The 16,212-nt window shown below is 50.7% G+C and overlaps 1 protein-coding gene and 1 long non-coding RNA gene across 2 annotated transcripts in view; one reads left to right on the top strand and one right to left on the bottom strand.

The window, feature by feature from the left end:
* Positions 1 to 16,212, bottom strand: part of LOC115081204 — a 40,086-nt gene that overhangs the window by 1,291 nt on the left and 22,583 nt on the right. The window lies entirely within an intron of this gene.
* Positions 2,342 to 14,550, top strand: LOC115081201 (E3 ubiquitin-protein ligase TRIM39-like). Its single transcript, XM_029585725.1, has 8 exons — positions 2,342 to 2,918; positions 4,215 to 4,310; positions 4,764 to 4,994; positions 7,581 to 7,603; positions 10,193 to 10,302; positions 12,527 to 12,532; positions 12,643 to 12,672; positions 13,626 to 14,550. The coding sequence occupies exons 1-8, from the start codon at positions 2,472 to 2,474 to the stop codon at positions 14,144 to 14,146; spliced, it is 1,464 nt and encodes a 487-aa protein (XP_029441585.1). The 5' UTR covers positions 2,342 to 2,471; the 3' UTR covers positions 14,147 to 14,550.

The raw sequence follows: 16,212 nt of genomic DNA, 5'->3' as shown, positions 1-16,212 counted from the left end.
TGTCCTCTTGAAGCCGCATCTTCCCTACCTCCTGATCTAACCTGACTGCTGGACTGCCCTAGTCTTCCAGGGCTAGGGGAGTCCAGGGCTCTCACAAAAAGAAAGGCACTGGACCCCCCTTCCCACAAGGGTACCGGCTCAGGTTAAACCCAGTACACAAGAAGGGGAACAACTCGGGGGGACGGGACACTCCTACTCGTCTCCTAAGCAAAGTGCCACACTGTGAAATGCTGCACACTGCCTTAACACACAGCAAGGGGTGGGGGTGGCCATTCCAGGCACCCGCTGTGTTGGAGGATCGCGTGCCGGCGGGCTGCCGGCGCGCGCAACCCGCGCCTGCCTCCAGGCAGACGCAAAAGGCTTGATAAGAATTTTGGGGGGGTTAGAGTAGGGCTTGGGGGGGGGAAGGTTAGGGGAAGGGGTGGGAAGGTTAGGTTAGGGGGAAGGGAAGTTCCCTTCCAGGCTGCTTCCGATTTCGGAGCGGCCTGGGAGCGAACGGGGGAAGTCCGCGGGCGTCGGCACGCGCAAGGCGCACTAGTGTACACCCCCCTTGCGCTCGTCGACCCCCAATTTTATAGCTTGTGTGCCGGGTATGCTCGAGCCCAGATCTTAAAATCTACCCCTATATGTACATGCACAGATGTGGTGCCAACCAGAAAACCCTGCAAAACTAAATAAAAAGACACCGGGATCCCTTATCGCATTAGGCCTATTGTAACACACGTTGGGTGCGGGCTTGGCACTTGGGTAAACTGAATTACAATCACATTATAGTAAACCTGCAATACCAAAACAGCAATAACTGCTAGCACTCAAACAGTGAACACCCTACCTATGAAAAGGCAACATTATAAATATTACACCAGGCCACAGAGCACCAATACCCTTCCCATTTGGGAAAACAGAACAAGCTAAGCTGCTGGAGATCCTTCCACAGAAACCACATGTTAGCAGAATACCTCACCTCTGTCACACATGCAGATCACTGACTGAGCTTCAGTAAATACAGAGTGGAGACAAAAACTGAACTGGAAAACACAAGAAGCCAGATCTTGTATGCAGTGCAACAATGGAAAAACAGAAGCATCACCATTCTTCAAAAGACATCTAACAATGAAAACAAGACATATAAATCATCAGCAATAGTAAAACCATACTAACAAAAAGAATAAATATTTCAAAACAGCTAATGAACATCTAATTAAATTCATATCACATTTTTTTAAATTTACCAAAAAACAATACAATTTTAAAAGAGCAGACACACACACACTTTCTATAATTTTCAGTCACCCTGAGGTTGTTCTGGATTAGTGGGGGTGGAAGGGTGCACAAATTTTCTCCTCCCTCACACACGCTGCCACAGACACACACATGCTCCCTCATGCACGTTGACACACAAGCACATGCTTAAACACACACTCCCTCGTACACGCTGACCCAGACACATGCACACACTCCCTCATACACACTGACACACACATGCTCCCTCGTGCACGCTGACACACAAGCAAATGCTTAAACACACACACTCCCTCGTACACGCTGACCCAGACACATGCACACACTCCCTCGTACACGCTGACCCATGCATATGCTTGAACACGCTGACACACACGCTCCCTTGCACTCTCCCACTTCTCCCGTGATTTCTGAATATTTTTCAAAAATGTTACTTACATTCAGGCCAATACAGAACGGTGCACTCGGCCGAGCGCACCATTATCCCCCGTTTGGCCGCACATTTTTTACGCGCTATTTTTACCCCTTTTACAGTAAGCGGTAATAGCGCGTGGAAAACGCGCGGCCAACCCCCCCGAAACTAATAGCACGCATCACATGCAAATGCGTGTTGATGAGCCTATTAGGTATTCACTCGCAATACAGAAAGTAAAATGTGCGGCCAAGCCGCACATTTTACTCTCAGAAATTAACTCCTGGCAAAGGCCGGCACCGGGTAAGTGTACAGAAAAGCAGAAAAAACTGCTTTTCTGTACACCCTCCGACTTACTATCATAGCGATGATAAGTCGGAGGCCCCCAACATTTAAAAAAAAAACAAAAACTTCTTTAAAAAAAAAAAACAAATCTGCACGCAGCCCACGGGTTGGAAAACGGACGCTCAATTTGGCCGGCGTCCGTGTTCCGAGCCCATGGCTGTCAGCGGGTTCGACAACCAACGCCAGTAAAATTAAGCGTCGGCTGTCAGACCTGCTGACAGCCACTGCCTCCTTATTAGCGAGCGCCCAGGAGAGGGGCCTGGGCGCTCCCCTCGGAGCGCCAGCTCTCCCGAGGAGTTTACTGTACGGGCCTGCTGTGAGGAGAGGAGGCAGGAAGGTAGGGAGGATCTGGGAGGCAGGAGGGAGAGCAGAGAGCCCAAGTTTCTCTCACTGCACTGTCTGCACTACAGCTGGCAAAGATCCTGTCCAAGAAAAACACGCCCACAATTTCAATCTAATCCCCGGCCAGCACATGAAGCTCTTACGCTGGTTTCCTGCAGGAGGCATGGCTGCTGCAACCCCTACTGAGAGTCTGCGAGATGAAGCTTCCTGTCCCATCTGTTTGGATTATTTTACAGACCCGGTGATTACGAAGTGTGGACACAACTTCTGTCGTGCCTGCATCACTCAGACCTGGGAGGGGATAGATGCAAACTTCCCCTGTCCCCAGTGCAGGAAAAGGTCTCGGCAGAGAAACCTTAGACCTAACAGACAGCTGGCAAAAGTGATAGAAATAGCAAAAAAGCTCTCTCACAGCTCAGACGGACAAAACGAGGAGAATCTGTGTGAGGAGCACGAGGAGAATCTGAAGCTGTTCTGTGAAGAGGATCAAGCTCCAATCTGTGTGGTGTGTGACAGATCCCGGGACCACAAATCTCACACTGTGGTCCCCATTGAGGAGGCTGTGCAGGAATACAAGGTGAGTGTCAGTATCTTTATTATCACAGTGTGTCCCAGGGTCACAGATCTCACACCATGACCCCCATAGAGGAGGCTGTGTAGGGATACAAGGTGTGTGTCAGTATCTTTATTATCACAGTGTGTCCCAGGGTCACAGATCTCACACCATGACCCCCATAGAGGAGGCTGTGTAGGGATACAAGGTGTGTGTCAGTTCTGTTTTGACTTTGTTTGATATATGTTTTATGTTCTTGCATTTAGGCAGAATAGAAATTATAGTAAATAAATAAAGTATCATTATTATCACAGTGAAGTCAATATTCAAAACTAAACATTTAAATGGATAACTTGGAGGTAGATGGATAACCTTGAGGTAAATGGATAACTTGAGGTTAGATGGATAACTAGTGAGTTATCCATCTAAGTGGCTTTAAATATTGATGTCAGGGTGTCCCGGGGTCACAGATCTCACACTGTGATCCCCATACAGGAGGCAGTGCAGGAATACAAGGTGAGTGTCAGTATCTTTATTATCACAGGGTGTCCCAGGTCACAGATCTCACACCGTGACCCCCATAGAGGAGGCTGTGCAGGAATACAAGATGAGTGTCAGTATCTTTATTATCACAGTGTGTCCCGGGGTCACAGATCTCACACTGTGATCCCCATAGCGGAGGCTGTGCAGGAATACAAGATGAGTGTCAGTATCTTTATTATCACAGTGTGTCCCGGGGTCACAGATCTCACACTGTGATCCCCATACAGGAGGCTGTGCAGGAATACAAGATGAGTGTCAGTATCTTTATTATCACAGTGTGTCCCAGGTCACAGATCTCACACTGTGATCCCCATAGAGGCAGTGCAGGAATACAAGGTGAGTGTCAGTATCTTTATTATCACAGTGAGTTCCGGGGTCACAGATCTCACACCGTGACCCCCATAGAGGCTGTGCAGCAATACAAGGTGTGTGTCAGTAATTTTATTATCACCATGGACCCCAGGATCACAGATACTGATATTCAAACTCATCTGATGCACACATCTTAGTGTGTGGAAATCAGGTTGCTTTGTGGAGTCTTTTGAAGTTTCACCCATTACTGACAATTTTATCTCTAAAATCTCACACCCAGGAGTTGGATTAGCTCTAGTTTGAAACTTGTGAGCAGTAAGGCCTCTTGTCCAGCCTTCAGTCCTGCCTGTGGTCTCTTGGTGTCCTTCATATGCACTCAGCTTTTTAAAAAATGATCTAAACTGGTGATATTATTTTCTCTTCTTAAGAATAATATTGAAATTCAGAGATCTTTATTATTCACAGAAAAAGCTTCAGCTGCGCGCGGAGACTCTGAGAAAGCAGCTGGAAGATCTTGTGAAGTGTAAATCCAACGAGGAGAAGCAAGCTGAGGAGCTGCGGGTGAGTGCATCTGTGTCTCTCTCTGCAGGGACCTTGTTCCTCAGGCTGCATCAGAGAATAATAGGATTCAATCTGCCTTTTTACAGAGCCTGGGAAGGATTGCTGGGTTCCTTGGTGGCTGAGAACAGGCAGATTGTGAATCGGGGACGTCTGTCTGTCATGCTGCATTTTAAGCAATTGAAATGCAGGATGCAAATTTAAGTTTAAGTTTCTCTGAATGTAAACATAATTTTAATCTGAACATCTAATGAGATAATTTGCTATTTGGAGCTTTTGATTGACTCCTGAGAGCCCTGTTTTAGTTTCTGACCGAGCATCCTTTGAGGAGTCAAAGCTCAGTGGGGCTCTGGGAACAGCAGAGATTCCCTGTTCATTGCAGGACCTGCATCCAGAGCCCTGTGCAGCAAAACCAGGACAGCATTACTGAGATTTCCATCTCTTTGTTCCAACCAGAGGGAGACACAGATTAAGAGGCAGAAGATTGAGACTGACTTTGAGGAGTTGCAGCAGTTTCTGACTGAGGAGAAGCGGATCCTCCTCTCCGGACTGGAGGGGGAAGAGAGGAAGATCCTGCAGAGAATCGGGGAAAACGTGACCCGGCTAGAAGAGCAGAGCTCCGCCATCAGGCTCCTGGTCTCCGAGATAGAGGAGAAGAGTCAGCAGCCGGCCGCTGAGTTACTGAAGGTGACAGCTCAGAGAGATTGCTAAGCCATGAGGTCTCCTGGGAGTCCCTTAAAACAGAAAATAAATGAAGAGCTAGGGGGGGGGGTGTGTCTTAGCGGAGGCAGGCTGCACAGATCAACGGGTGGCCTGTGCTCATGAGGGTCACTTTCACAGGAGCCCACTTTTAAAGATGATTGCGGGACTCACTGTTCCTCTGAATATCTTTCTTTGAAGTGCAATGTTATCTAATCTTATGTGACTGGAGGGAGGAGCCACACTGGAAGGAGTGAGGAGAGCAGCCCTTCAGGGGGGTAACCCTCACTTTCATTCGCTTGTGCTTGGCCCAAAGACCTTTTATTCAATGCACTGAGTGCAGAGAACCTGTAACTGGTTCTCGCCTGCTTGAGGAAGTGGTTATACAAGCTCCTTCCTCTGACTCCTGTGATTAAAATGTACCTGGGGAGGAGAGACTTTCACCTTCAGTCCCTGGCGCTGCTGACTTACCAGTGAGACCCAGCCCTGACCACCAGCTCTGACTCCTGATGCAGAAGCTCACCAGAGCCTCATTCTGTCTGGCTCTCTCCTCACATCTTCCAGGGGAGCTCTCATAAGGAAAGCCCTCAGTCCCAGCCTCTCTCCTCACATCTTCCAGGGGAGCTCTCATAAGGAAACCCCTCGGTCCCAGCCTCTCTCCTTACACCTTCCAGGGGAGCTCTCATAAGGAAACCCCTCAGTCCCAGCCTCTCTCCTTACATCTTCCAGGGGAGCTCTCATAAGGAAAACCCCTCGGTCCCAGCCTCTCTCCTTACATCTTCCAGGGGAGCTCTCATAAGAAAACCCCTCGGTCCCAGCCTCTCTCCTCACATCTTCCAGGGGAGCTCTCATAAGGAAACCCCTCAGTCCCAGCCTCTCTCCTTACATCTTCCAGGGGAGTTCTCATAAGAAAACCCCTCAGTCCCAGCCTCTCTCCTTACATCTTCCAGGGGAGCTCTCATAAGAAAACCCCTCAGTCCCAGCCTCTCTCCTCACATCTTCCAGGGCAGCTCTCATAAGAAAACCCCTCGGTCCCAGCCTCTCTCCTTACATCTTCCAGGGGAGCTCTCATAAGAAAACCCCTCAGTCCCAGCCTCTCTCCTCACATCTTCCAGGGCAGCTCTCATAAGAAAACCCCTCGGTCCCAGCCTCTCTCCTTACATCTTCCAGGGGAGCTCTCATAAGAAAACCCCTCAGTCCCAGCCTCTCTCCTCACATCTTCCAGGGCAGCTCTCATAAGAAAACCCCTCAGTCCCAGCCTCTCTCCTCACATCTTCCAGGGGAGCTCTCATAAGGATACCCCTTAGTCCCAGCCTCTCTCCTTACATCTTCCAGGGGAGCTCTCATAATAAAACCCCTCAGTCCCAGCCTCTCTTCTCACATCTTCCAGGGCAGCTCTCATAAGAAAACCCCCTCGGTCCCAGCCTCTCTCCTCACATCTTCCAGGGGAGCTCTCATAAGAAAACCCCTCAGTCCCAGCCTCTCTCCTCACATCTTCCAGGGGAGCTCTCATAAGAAAACCCCTCAGTCCTAGCCTCTCTCCTCACATCTTCCAGGGCAGCTCTCATAAGAAAACCCCTCGGTCCCAGCCTCTCTCCTTACATCTTCCAGGGGAGCTCTCATAAGAAAACCCCTCAGTCCCAGCCTCTCTCCTCACATCTTCCAGGGGAGCTCTCATAAGGAAACCCCTTAGTCCCAGCCTCTCTCCTTACATCTTCCAGGGGAGCTCTCATAATAAAACCCCTCAGTCCCAGCCTCTCTCCTCACATCTTCCAGGGCAGCTCTCATAAGAAAACCCCTCGGTCCCAGCCTCTCTCCTTACATCTTCCAGGGGAGCTCTCATAAGAAAACCCCTCAGTCCCAGCCTCTCTCCTCACATCTTCCAGGGGAGCTCTCATAAGGAAACCCCTTAGTCCCAGCCTCTCTCCTTACATCTTCCAGGGGAGCTCTCATAATAAAACCCCTCAGTCCCAGCCTCTCTCCTCACATCTTCCAGGGCAGCTCTCATAAGAAAACCCCTCGGTCCCAGCCTCTCTCCTTACATCTTCCAGGGGAGCTCTCATAAGAAAACCCCTCAGTCCCAGCCTCTCTCCTCACATCTTCCAGGGGAGCCCTCATAAGAAAACCCCTAAGTCCCAGCCTCTCTCCTTACATCTTCCAGGGGAGCTCTCATAAGGAAACCCCTTAGTCCCAGCCTCTCTCCATCCATCCTCCAGGGGAGATCTCATAAGGAAACCCCTCAGTCCCAGCCTCTCTCCATCCATCCTCCAGGGGAGATCTCATAAGGAAACCCCTCAGTCCCAGCCTCTCTCCTTACATCTTCCAGGGGAGCTCTCATAATGAAACCCCTCAGTCCCAGCCTCTCTCCTTACATCTTCCAGGGGAGCTCTCATAAGGAAATCCCTCATTCCCAGCCTCCCTCCTTAATTCTTCCTTCCTGGCCAGTTCTTATTAGGAGCTCCCAAAGCCTGACCCTGCCTTTGAGGAGGAAGGATGGAGTTTCTTTCCTCCATATACAGGCTGAGTGTATGGAGGATGGAGCAAGAAATAATCTCTGTCTCCTTTCTCCTCTAGGATATGAAGAACACCTTGAGCAGGTACAAGTTTTCTCATCTTTTCTGCAGGCTGGATATATATATATATATATATTGGCTATGATGGTAGTGGTGTTGGGGCAGGGGAGTTTAAGAAGGGATCTTTTTGGTAAAAGCGAGGGAGGTGGGAATGACTGAGCAGAGGATGGGAAAAAGCACTGATGAATATAGAGAGGAGGCTAGGAAGAATTGCAAATCTCTTTTTCTTTCCCCATCGTGGTCCTCCCTCTCTTCTGTCTGCCATGGCAGAACCGCACTCCCCTACCAGACTTTCTCTCTCTACTCCCAACCTCCTCTCTGCCCCTCCAGGAATCACCTCTCCAACACCGAGCAGACTCCCCCTCCAACCCTGCTCTACCCCCGTGCAGGGGGAGGTGTCGGGGTGGTTTCTGGTCTGGCACTGGCAGCAGGCAGTCATTGTGGGGACTGAGCTGTCTAATGTGTGCTCGCAGCCCCCCACTCCTACCCTGACCTCCATGGGGGGGAGCAAACCTGGGAGCCCTTGATATCTGCTCGCTTTCAGATTGTTGTGGATACACACACACACGCTCACTCATGTACACTCACACATGCATGCTCACTCGCACTCTCCTCATTCTCTCTCCTCCAGGCCTGACTCCACCAGCAGCAGCTGCCTCCTCCTTCTCCTCTTTCTTCCTGACTTGCAGGCCAGTGGGGGGGGGGGGGTGGGTGGACTCAGTCTCCCTTCTTCCATGTTACATGACTTCCTTTTCCGGGGTGCAGGGGCTGCTTCAGCTGCATCACCTGGAGTTTTCTGGCATGTTTCCCAAAGACCCGGCAATTTATTTATCATCCCAGAAGTCTCCGGGTGAAAGCTGGAGACTTTCCAGGGATGCAGGTCAGACGGCCCAGTCCCTGCAACTTGTGAGTCCTGCCACTGCAGCCTCTGCTGCACCAAATACAGGTCACAGCACCTCCCCACACTGGCGGAGAGGAGGGGTGATGGTGAGGAAAGGTTGGTGGCACCAGAGGTGAGGAGCAGAATGCCCAGGAGCACAACTGGTTTCCAGCGATTCTGCAGGGTCTGGTGAATTCTGTGATCATGACCAGAATATATAGGCCTTGCTACAGCTGCATCCTCAAGGGAAACCATGGCCCCTAATATATCCCATTCTCTGTCCCCTGGGGGTGACCATCTCCCAGAATAATCCCAGTGACTCTCTTACCTGTAGGTATATCTCACTCCCTCCACCTGCCCCATCTCTATTCCCTGGGGGTGACCATCTCCCAGAATAATCCCAGTGACTCTCTTACCTGTGGTTATATCTCACTCCCTCCACCTGTCCTATTTCTATCCCCTGGGGGTGACCATCTCCCAGAATAATCCCAGTGACTCTCTTACCTGTGGTTATATCTCACTCCCTCCCTCTGTCTCGTCTCTGTTCCCTGGGGGTGAACATCTCCCAGAATAATCCCAGTGACTCTCTTACCTGTAGGTATATCTCACTCCCTCCACCTGTCTCATCTCTGTCCCCTGGGGGTGAACGTCTCCCAGAATAATCCCAGTGACTCTCTTACCTGTGGTTATATCTCACTCCCTCCCTCTGTCCCGTCTCTGTTCCCTGGGGGTGAACGTCTCCCAGAATAATCCCAGTGACTCTCTTACCTGTGGTTATATCTCACTCCCTCCCTCTGTCCCGTCTCTGTCCCCTGGGGATGAACATCTCCCAGAATAATCCCAGTGACTCTCTTACCTGTGGTTATATCTCACTCCCTCCCTCTGTCCCATCTCTGTTCCCTGGGGGTGAACATCTCCCAAAATAATCCCAGTGACTCTCTTACCTGTAGGTATATCTCACTCCCTCCACCTGTCTCATCTCTGTCCCCTGGGGGTGAACATCTCCCAGAATAATCCCAGTGACTCTCTTACCTGTGGTTGTATCTCACTCCCTCCACCTGCCCCATCTCTGTTCCCTGGGGGTGAACATCTCCCAGAATAATCCCAGTGACTCTCTTACCCTGTGGTTGTATCTCACTCCCTCCACCTGCCCCATCTCTGTTCCCTGGGGGTGAACATCTCCCAGAATAATCCCAGTGACTCTCTTATAACTCACTCCCTCCCTCTGTCCCGTCTCTGTTCCCTGGGGGTGAACATCTCCCAGAATAATCCCAGTGACTCTCTTACCTGTGGTTATATCTCACTCCCTCCACCTGTCTCATCTCTGTCCCCTGGGGGTGAACATCTCCCAGAATAATCCCAGTGACTCTCTTACCAGTGGTTGTATCTCACTCCCTCCACCTGCCCCATCTCTGTTCCCTGGGGGTGAACATCTCCCAGAATAATCCCAGTGACTCTCTTACCTGTAGGTATAACTCACTCCCTCCCTCTGTCCCGTCTCTGTTCCCTGGGGGTGAACATCTCCCAGAATAATCCCAGTGACTCTCTTACCTGTGGTTATATCTCACTCCCTCCACCTGTCTCATCTCTGTCCCCTGGGGGTGAACATCTCCCAGAATAATCCCAGTGACTCTCTTACCAGTGGTTGTATCTCACTCCCTCCACCTGCCCCATCTCTATTTCCTGGGGGTGAACATCTCCCAGAATAATCCCAGTGACTCTCTTGCCTGTAGGTGTCAGAGCATGGAGTTTCCAGAACCGGAGGCTGTTTCTACTGACCTGGAAATGGGTTTCCCACTGAGCTACCCTCAGCAATTGAAGAAAATGATCACAAGTTTTGGAGGTGGGGAAGAATCTCTCTCTCTTACTTTCTGTTTATTTGTTTGCATGAAATGACTAGCAGTCAGAGCTGAAGTTTCTCAGATGCAGACTTGCAATCTGTTCGGAGGAGAGATTTCTCTGCTTGTGCTCCCATGTCCCTTCTCCCTCTTCTTCCCTATCTTCCCCAGTCTGTTATTCTGTCACTTTCTCTTACATTCTCCTAAATCTCAAATTGCAAATTTTGCCACACGAAATGCGTTTTAAGTCTACATTTCAGCGTTTTCTCAGCATACTTTATAGACAAATCTACTGCGGAAATATAAATATTTTAAACTGTTCAGTTGTGCACAAGATGAAAAGAATCTGATTTTATCCTAAAGGACCACAATATATAGAAATATGGAGGTCAATATTAAGAACTAAGCATTTAAATGGATAACCTGGAGTTAGATGGATAACTTGGTGAGTTATCCATCTAAATGACTTTGAATACTGACCTCCTAGTAAGTAGTGTTACGTACAGGTAAGTTATCCCTTTGCTGTGAATGTTGTGTCATCCCAGCAGGGAGAGGAGCTCCATCCATCTCTCAGTCACTTAACCCTCCCCTCCCTCTCTGCCACCTCTGTGACTGTTCCCCCACTCCCCCCCCCCCCCCGCCTCTCCTCCTGCAGGAAGGATTTTACTGATGGCAGGTTTGTTAGTGGCACCGCAGCAGCGAGGGAGGGTCGATCGCACCAAACACAGGACCGGGAATGCAGATCAGGGCAGCGGGAGTTGCAGTACGGGGGGGGGGGGGGGGGAAGGAGCTACAGAACAAGAAAATACGAAAGACCAGAGAAATTCCGATAACTTTATTTGTTCTCGCCTACTGTACAATATCAGAACTTCTGAACAGTTTCAAAATTAACCAAATAAATAAATTAGGCAAGAAGGGTAAGAAACGCCCTGCCGGGTCAGGCCAAGGTCCATCGAGCCCGGCGTCCTGCCTCTCACCGCGGCCAGTCCAGGTCACAGGTACTCGGCAGAATCCCGTAACGTAGATCTAATTCCCAGGGACAGGAATACCTCTCTCCTTAAGTCTGCCCAGCTGATAACGGTGCCATGGGCTTTTCCTCCAGGGACCTGTCCAAACCTCTCTTACACTCACTCCGCTGTGCTCGCCGCCCTGACCACGACCTCCGGCGAGCGACTCCGCAGCTTGATCGTGCGCCGAGTGATAAAGAGCTTTCTAGGGTTTGGTTTCACGGAGCGTCCCCTCGTTTTAGTATTATTTGAAAGGGTAAATAACCCTCCTCGATCGACACGTTCCACACCCTCTCATGCTTTTATAAACTTCTATCGCGTCCCCCTCCCCCTCGGCCGTCTCTTTTCCAAGCTGAAGGAGCCCTCGCCGGCCGTAGCCTCTCTCATCCTAGGGAAGCCGTTCCATCACCTTAACCATTTCTTTGTCACCCTCTGAACCTTTCCAAGTCCTTTATTTTTTTATTTATTTATTTTAGATGGGGGCGACCAGAGCTGTGCACGACGCTCAAGGTTCGGTCGGTCACACCACGGCTCGACGCAGGCAGTCCGTGCGAGATTTTTACGTTTTATTCTCCATTCCTTTTCGGATGGTTGACACTGCACGTCGCTGAGAGTTATAAAAATGACTCCCCCCCCCCCCCCCCCAAGGGAGCTGCGGGAGAGAGACTCTTACACTCGGGGGGGGGGCAGTAATTTATTTATTTAAATCGAGTTTTATGTACCGTCATTCGGTTTCGCCATCACAACGGTTTACAAGTTTCGACGGGTAAGGTGTTAAGAGGTTAGGAGGGGCATTAACGTCGTTTTCATGATGGTTAACAAGTATTGGATGGAAAAAGCGTAAGGAGGTTAGTAGATGCATTGATATACAGCGTTCATTTATCGCGTTATTAAGATTGAGAGCGATATTCTTAATGCAGCGAGGGGTACATGGTGGGGGTTCTGTATGAAAGTGAACAAGGCGGGGACGAGATTTGTCTTATATTTTGGGGAGGATGTGTATTTGGTAGGCTTCGGTAACGAAACTGCCCTCACTGATGCGATGTTCACGTGCACCTTGTTTTTACGATTCTATTCTAAGCTCATAAAAAGAGAGCCAAGCTCTCACTTTACAACAGAAGAAATGTCATACGTTTTCTGATGGACATTTTACAAACTCTTAACATTTGTCTGGTTATTTTCTTTTTTTTTCTCTACAAAAAAAAAAAATCCCACCCTGCAGGACTAGGTAAGTTTTTTTTATTCACAGTTAGATAACTGCATTTCTTCATAGTACCGTTTTGCTTTGATTTTCTCTTCCGTGACCTCTGATCAACGTCTGTCTTTGTTTTAATCCAGAGTGGTGGATGGAACGTGGCAGATATGCAGGTAACTGACTCTGATACATCTAATTACACAAAATGATCCAATCTGTTAACGTTTTGACCAGGTGGACGGTAGTATACTCCTAACTTTATACTCTTACCCAACACTCATGGGATTTACTCGCAATAGTGCATTTTACGTGAGTAAATGGCTTTTGTAAAATCGCTACGACAGCATGTTACATTTATGCATGTGACTCTTTTTGAAAATTCACCTGACAATCTTAGGAAGGACACAGGGGCCAGTACAGTCTCTTACAGGAAACCCCTGGAGAGGATGAACCAATTGTATTGCTTCAGGTCAAACTTAGGGCTGGATTTACTAATGCCGCAAGGAATAGTGAATTCGGCAGTAACAGGTCCTGCGAGAGCCGGCAGCGATCCCACCTCCGCGGCGCAATCGCTGCCGGCGTCACGCCAAATAACTGCACCATAAAAGGTGCAGATATTCGGCGCGAAACCGGCAGCGAAAAAGACGCGTACCTTTCGCTGTCGGCGGAGTCTTCGCTGCGTCGGCCCCGGTGGCCGCCCCAACTCCTCCTCTTCCGGGGCTGACGCCGCCCCGACTCCGCCCCCATCTTGCTATCGCACGCGATCCGCATAGTAAATGACCCCCCCTTAGATTGTAAGCCCTCTGTGGACAGGGAAATACCTACAGCACCTGAATGTAAAACCGCTTTGAAGCGCTGAAAAAAAGTGCGAAAAGCGGAATCTAAATATAAATAAATAAATAATGGAGCGAACGGAATCGGTCAAAGGGGTATGCTGGTCGATAGGATCGCCGGCATGGCTGAGCCCTGTCTGCAGGTGACGGCCAGCGACAGGGCTCCTCTCGCAGACTTAAGTAATAGATTTAGAGGAGGGAGCCTGAGGGGAAACCGAGAGCGTAGGGTGGGCGCGTGAGGAGTGAAGTGTGTGTGAGCTCATGTTCACCAATGGGTTCTCCTCTCTCTGCAGCGGACGTGACTCTGGATCCCGAAACCGCTCACCCCGAGCTCATCCTGTCCGAGGATGGGAGGAACGTCAGATGCGAGACTAAAAGACGGAACCTGCCCAGGAGTCCCCGGAGATTCAACGTTTCCCTCTGCGTGCTGGGGCAGGAGGGCTTCGCCTCGGGGAGGCACTACTGGGAGGTGGAGGTGGGGGAGGGGAGGGAGTGGGAGTTGGGGGTGTGCAGGAACTCCGTGAGGAGGAAGGGGTGGATCACGCGATCGCCGGGGGAGGGATACTGGGCGGTGAAGCTGCTGAGGGGAAGCGGGTTCTGCGCCCTCACCTCCCCCAGGACCGAGCTGCCCCTGAGCGAGACCCCCCGGGCGGTGGGGATCCTCCTGGACCGTGAGGCAGGAGAGGTTTCATTTTATGATGCCGATAATAAATCTCGACTCTACACCTTCGCCCACGCCTTCACAGGCACTCTCCGGCCTTACTTCTGCACTTACGGGGCGCTGAGGATCCGGCCGGTGCCAGGCTGGGAGTGAGAGCGCCGCGGGGCTCAGGGTTATCAGCTCCGGTCTCGGGGAGATGGTGAGAGGGGGAAAGGAGGCTCCGGATGTGTTAAAGGTGTGAAAAGAAAATCACTGCCCAGCAACAGGAGAGGATTTCTTTATCCCCTTTAGTTTATAAAAATTCTGTATCAGAGAAGTAACAGAGAGAGGATGGCAGCCTTGCATGTGAGGAGGGGGGTGCAGTGACACGATGAGGCTGACAAAGATGGGACAAGAGCCTGTGAGCGTGAGGAATTACATCAAAACCTACCTGAGGAATAAGGATGAGGCAGATTAACTTTAGCCTGTAAGCTCACAGGGGCAGGGACTCGTATGCAATTTGTGGTAAATGATACTGCGGTTATGACAGCAGGAATATTAATAATAAAAGCTGTTTCCTAATTGGTCTTCTTGTCGTCAGCCCTCATTTCCCTGAGGAATCTTGCTCTGAGAGTGCACACTCACACTCACAAACACACAGTAAACCATCCCATCCTCTGGGGGAGGCAACTCCTTGCTAATTCTGAAAGGGGAAGCCCTCACAGAGTTTCCCATTGAAAACAGAGGGCCGACCCCACCCCCACAGAGCACATGCAGGGTGGGGGGGGGGGGGCTTCGGACAGAAATCTCCTCACCTTCTAGCCAGCCTCACCTTTCCCCTAACCCTGTCTCTGTGCCATGCAGGGGGGGGGAGGTCAGTTTTCAGTCCCAGGTTTTCAGATTTTGTTACACAAGGTAAAATCTTTTCAAAATTAATCGCCCACAGATAGGAACGTCCCCTGAGGCCGATGCTGTGACCTGCGGTCACCATCTCAGGTGGCCTCGTACCCCACCGAACCTGTAAGCTCTGCCACCCCCTCCCGGAGCCCTAGGGTCCCTGCTGTGGCCCCTGATGGCCGCTCTCACAGGATGAGGCAGCCCCCAAAGCCAGACCCCCCCCCCCCCCAGACCCAATGCACCGCCCCATCCACAGTGACCCCTCCTCCTGCGCTGCTCCAGATGTGCCCCTGCCGCCCTCAGTGAGGCTGTCAGGGCTTAAACCGTTTTACTGCCATCGCTCCGGCACCTGACCATGGCCTTCCTGGCAGATCCCATTCAGTTATTCGCTGCCACCAATCTCCGGGTCACTCTCTCTCTCTCTCTCTAGCACCGCAACCCCAACTCCAGCTGAAGTGGTCTACACCGGGGGCCCCACTCCCCTCCTCCCACAGCAAGTAACATAAAATAATAAATAAGCCTAAAGACAAATCCAGTCCTGGGAGCCACTTCCTCACATAAATCAGTTTCCGGAAAGGGAAATAAGGAGAGATGAATGCGAGGAACCAAGCAGGCACCAATGTTACACAAGTCACTGCACAATGACTGAGATTCCTACCCCCCCAGTGGGATACGAGTGCTGCCTCTGAAGCATCCCCAGCCCAGTCGGGCAACCAGAGCCGGGAAGTGATCTCTGGCTTTCTGCATGGCAGCCTGCGGCACTGCTTCCGAGCCACTCGGCCAGCCCTGTCTGACCCTGCTTTATGAAAATAAGTCCCACTCTCCCCACAGTGTTTGACCGCCCTCGGCCTCGTTTATTAACGGACTGTGCAGAACCCGGCGCTGATGTAAAAGAAAGTGAAAAAAAAAAACCAAAAAACCCAGCCTGAGCTTCCCAATCCATCGCCACTCTGCAGAAACAGGAGGTAGGACCAAATTACTGAAGGGGGCCATTCTTAAACGGCAACGTCTTATCACCTCTGAGAAGCACTTCAAAGAGGCTCGTTTCCTCACCATAAGGCTGCCCAGCAGAAGGGCAGCATGGACGGGCCCCGGATGAGGTAGTAATCACCGGGTGGCACTGCTCTCCCTAATCGGACACTCTCTCATGGTCACTGGATCTCTCTGTGTGGCAATGGGATGAGTCATTTCATTTCCCTGTGCCTTGGAGTTCCGCTTTTAATGTAAGCTCTTTGGGGTAGGGATTCATTGCTCTTGACTGGGCTCCTCTCTTGGTATGCTTGCCAGTATCAGAGTGCTGCAGCTTCACAGCCATCAGGAATGGATGCCAAAGGGGGATCTGC

This window comes from Rhinatrema bivittatum, chromosome 19, assembly GCF_901001135.1.
Source record: "Rhinatrema bivittatum chromosome 19, aRhiBiv1.1, whole genome shotgun sequence".
Lineage (NCBI taxonomy): Eukaryota > Metazoa > Chordata > Amphibia > Gymnophiona > Rhinatrematidae > Rhinatrema > Rhinatrema bivittatum.
Note: the sequence above shows the minus strand (reverse complement) of the source record. Positions and strands in the feature narration are given on the sequence as shown.